Genomic DNA, 4,206 nt, shown 5'->3' on the forward strand with positions numbered 1-4,206 from the left:
TGCTATGATTAATTAGAAAGTTCAAAATAAGCTTTAATTCGCAAAAGTATGATTACATAACCAGAAAAAAGGTCTTTGCTAACTACCAAGAAAAACAAGAAGTAAAACGATTCCAAGTCAGCATATGCTTAGAATTCAAAACTATAACATAGCTCTAAAACATCTTAACCAGTGAGCTATCAAATCCAAGAGCAAGAAGAAAAAGATAACAGCATGATCAACAATTCTAAACAAGATAACCAATGTCGTTATTTGATAGGAAGCCTCGGTGTACCCGTGTTGGCCACCATTGTTGGGCAATTGGTAACACATGTAACCCATAAGCTATTAGTTCTAATCTTACCGGACTCATCTCCTCGAGTAGAGAAGGGCAGCTAGAAATTTCCACTTTATCTAATAGTGTATTGTACACAACGACACGATAACCTACAAGAAGACATACAAGATCCTCATTATTTGGGTGAAAAGCTAGTACATGAACCGGGTTTTGGGAATTAAGGCATCTTAACGCTTTGTTTTTAGAGACTCTCGCACACCAATGTCCATTTCCCCATTCTGTAATCCTCAAGCTCCCATATTCTTATAGAAGGGTAACTAATTAGAGTACCTGATTGCAAAATTATTTGAGCAAACCGTAGACGACCTCGACATACTCCCAATTTACATAGCCCAGGAATATCACGAGCCTCAAGTGGTAAATCAATAATGCGCAGAAATTGTGCAGGATCATTGAATGGATCAAATGCAAGAATACAGTTAACCGTATAATTCAGTGTAAATAACATCTGCCCACAGGTAATAAGTGAAGTCCAAAGATAAATGGAATTCACAATCCCTGGAGATGTAACAACAAATTTGGTCCATTTACCATGGAACATCTCGATATCAAACTGATCAGGATTAGACCGAACACGAGGAAGAAATCGTAGCACCAGATACTCGTATTCAACATTATTACTATTTCCTCCTTTAGGCTCACACAAAAAGCCAACGGTTTCACCACAATTTCCTCTCCCTGAAGGGGCTGGAGGAAGAACAATCCATTGCTTGGTCAGAATATTACAAATATAATAGTTAATACTAGTCGATGAGTAGTCTTTTACAGAGCATAAAATTAAGTCAGCACAGGATGCTACTAAAGAAATTTCACTCTGCGGCCGCCGACCTGCAGAGAGAAACCTCATATCCACATTTGTTGATAAACTATGTTGAGAGAGAAACTCTACATATTCTACATTATGTCCGATTATCATGGAAAACTAGGGCAAATGGGAGATTTTTATCATCCCGGTGATGGTTAATGCCAGAGATAACGAAGTAATAAGAGGAGATGAGAGACAACCAGCTCCTGCACACCAATTTGCATCGAATTGCTTCTTTGCTGCTTGGAAGTCTAATGAAGATTTCAACCAGCAGTTCTTTAGTAAGATTGTTGATAAAAGATTGTGTTTCTGTACCACCAAAGGATGTGGTGGATGGTACAATACCACCTTCCATTCTGCCGTCCAGTGTACACCATATGAAGCCTTATATGGTCAACCTCCTCCCCTGCACTTCTCTTATGCTGCTGGAGACTCGGGCATGGAGGAAGTAGACAGAAGCTTACTCACGAGAGAGTTCAAGATACAACTTCTTAAATACCACCTTAAGAGGGCTCAACAGAGGATGGAGAACCCAGCAAACAAGCATAGGTCGGACAGACAATTCAAAAGAGGTGACCGGGTGGATGTTAAGATTCAACCATATAGATAAGTCACCATGTCAGGAGGGCAATTTTCTAAGCTTTCAGCTAGGTATTACGGGCCTTATCAGATACTACAGAAGATTGAGAATGTTGCTTATAAACTCTCCCTTCCTCCTCAACTATTGCTGCACCCAACCTTTCATATGTCTCAACTCAAGAAATGCCATGAGCTACCATAAACAACCTCACATCTCCCAATAGTTGAATTGTCAAGCCCTTATTGTTCCCAGCCACATAAAATCCTACAGAGGCGCATAATCCAAAAAGGAAACAAGGTTGTGGCACAGGTTCTAGTACAATAGGACCAACTGCCACCTGATCGAGCTACTTGGGAGGACTACTCAGCCTTGAAAACTTGCTTTCCTCTTTTCCTTCCTTAAGGAAGCTTTCAAGGGAGGGGAAATAAGATGAAAGTTGTTAAGTGAGCAATTTAGTCCCTATAGCTTTCTTAAAGCAAATTTGATAAATTATAATTAGGTCCATAGATTTTTTCTCATTCAACACTCATAGTCCTGTCAGAAGTAGTTATCAAGTTTTTGAAATTTTGCCCTAATTTTACTTCTTCGCTTCTTTTCTTTTTCCTTTACTGTTACATTGCCGCCGTAGGCATCATATTGTTTTGCCTAATAATCTTCATAAAATATAGTACTAATCGGCGAGCTTTACAAGCAAGCGTGGTCCGCTAAATCTATCTATGATAAACATTTACAAATAGACAACCGATTACGTAAATACAAGTTGCAGTTTGATTTTCAAAGGCCAATTAAATGATTCCACAGAAAGTATCGCAAATGTCAATGTTTCGTTGCCTGTTAATGTAATTTGATATCGTAAAAATCCTTATATTTTACTGCCCTGTTTTTTTTTTTTTGGAAATAGAAGTACGATGAATGCACTATTTGAAGCACAACTAGGGGCTGATGACAACACCAGAACTGAAATGCATCTTCACATTAAAACCGCACAACACAAATTGTTTATTACACTAGCTAGTTCAAGTTCATGCCACAAAGTCATGAAAATACTGAACATCTGGAAATTAGTAACTGCTAATATCTCAGTTAATGGCAATCAAAACAGCTTCTCCAAGAATATGACCCTCAACAGCTTCCAGCAATTTATCCTTTGTCACCTGCCAATCATCCAAGAAACCACATTACTTAATAATTTAGTTATTTAATTTGTGTGTGGCGCATCTCCTTGCGCCTGCTGGGGTGGCAAATTCAGAATTTAAAATATATTGATTCAATTCTTTTATTCTCACCACAAGACCCAGTACACAAAACACTTTTCTCATTATGAACTTAGTATTTTTTTTAAAGATTTAATGATTTTCATGTACATTTATGTGTCAAAAGTGAAAAACGTTGTGTCCCATTGAGCCTGTTACTTATAATACGAAGTCCGGTACTAGTGCTGAAACATGTCAAAAATCAGATCCAGTCGACAATCATTTCCTATAAACTGGTACTCCCCCGTCCTAATTTATGTGGAATTTCAAGAATCAACAAAATTTTTTCCTATCCTTAGTTATTAATTACTCATTTAAAGATATTAAGTTACCCTATACTTACTGCTATTATATAATTTATAACTGATGTGCCAAAACCGTAAACAACAGATACAGACGGGAGTATTAAGAAATAAGAAATTGCAGGTTACCTTGTTACCAAGATGGAGCTCATCATCCAAAGCAAAAAGCTTAAACTCAAATCTATGACCATGATTTTCCAACTTAGGTCCACGCCATCCAGGAACTTTTTCATCATTATTCCCTTCTTTAACATGAGCATAATCTCCACCTAATTCCTCTCCTTTACCAGAAAATCCTTCAGGCAAACCTTTTAAAGTTGGTGGAATATTAGTCACAACCCAAATAACCCATGGCACAATAGGTCCATTTGGGTCAGGTGCATCAATATCTTGAACCACAAGTGACAAACTTTTTGTCCCTTCTGGTAAATTATACCATTCTAAAGGTGGTGACATTCTCCTTTGAGCACCTTGCCCTTCATCCGTGTACTTTCTTGGTAATTTTCCTTCATGATTTATGCTTGGCGATACTAGCCTAAACTCATCGCTTGCGTTTGCCATTTGAGAAAAAAAACTGAGAAATTCCTATTGTTCTTGATTTTAGATTGGTATAGATGAATTTTGTTGGATGGTGAAATAAATAAGGAATTTGTGCAAAGGGGTTGATGACATTTGTCTAGAAAAGGTTCGTGTTGCCAGTAGAAGTTAACACGTTGGGTCGTACGTGGAATTGAGTGGACAATTCTTGACGTTCTCAATAATTGTTGTGTTCCTCTATTTCGGATCTGCATATTAATGCGTGGAGAGGGCTCCGCGGGGAGGTCTTAAGGCCCGATATCTTCACGGTGGGAATTAAACGTAGAAATAGCATCAAGTAATCGCCTTTCGTATTGAAGAATCAACTTAAGTACCTGTCTATCTAATTGCTT

The 4,206-nt window shown here is 37.9% G+C and overlaps 1 protein-coding gene across 1 annotated transcript; it reads right to left on the reverse strand.

The window, feature by feature from the left end:
* Window positions 2,669-3,898, reverse strand: LOC109229395 (UPF0098 protein CPn_0877/CP_0992/CPj0877/CpB0906). Its single transcript, XM_019394817.1, has 2 exons — window positions 3,407-3,898; window positions 2,669-2,876 (listed from the first exon to the last, which is right to left on the reverse strand). Exons 1-2 carry the CDS (start codon window positions 3,836-3,838, stop codon window positions 2,802-2,804), a joined length of 507 nt encoding a protein of 168 aa, XP_019250362.1. The 5' UTR covers window positions 3,839-3,898; the 3' UTR covers window positions 2,669-2,801.

Source organism: Nicotiana attenuata, chromosome 7 (assembly GCF_001879085.1).
Source record: "Nicotiana attenuata strain UT chromosome 7, NIATTr2, whole genome shotgun sequence".
NCBI lineage: Eukaryota > Viridiplantae > Streptophyta > Magnoliopsida > Solanales > Solanaceae > Nicotiana > Nicotiana attenuata.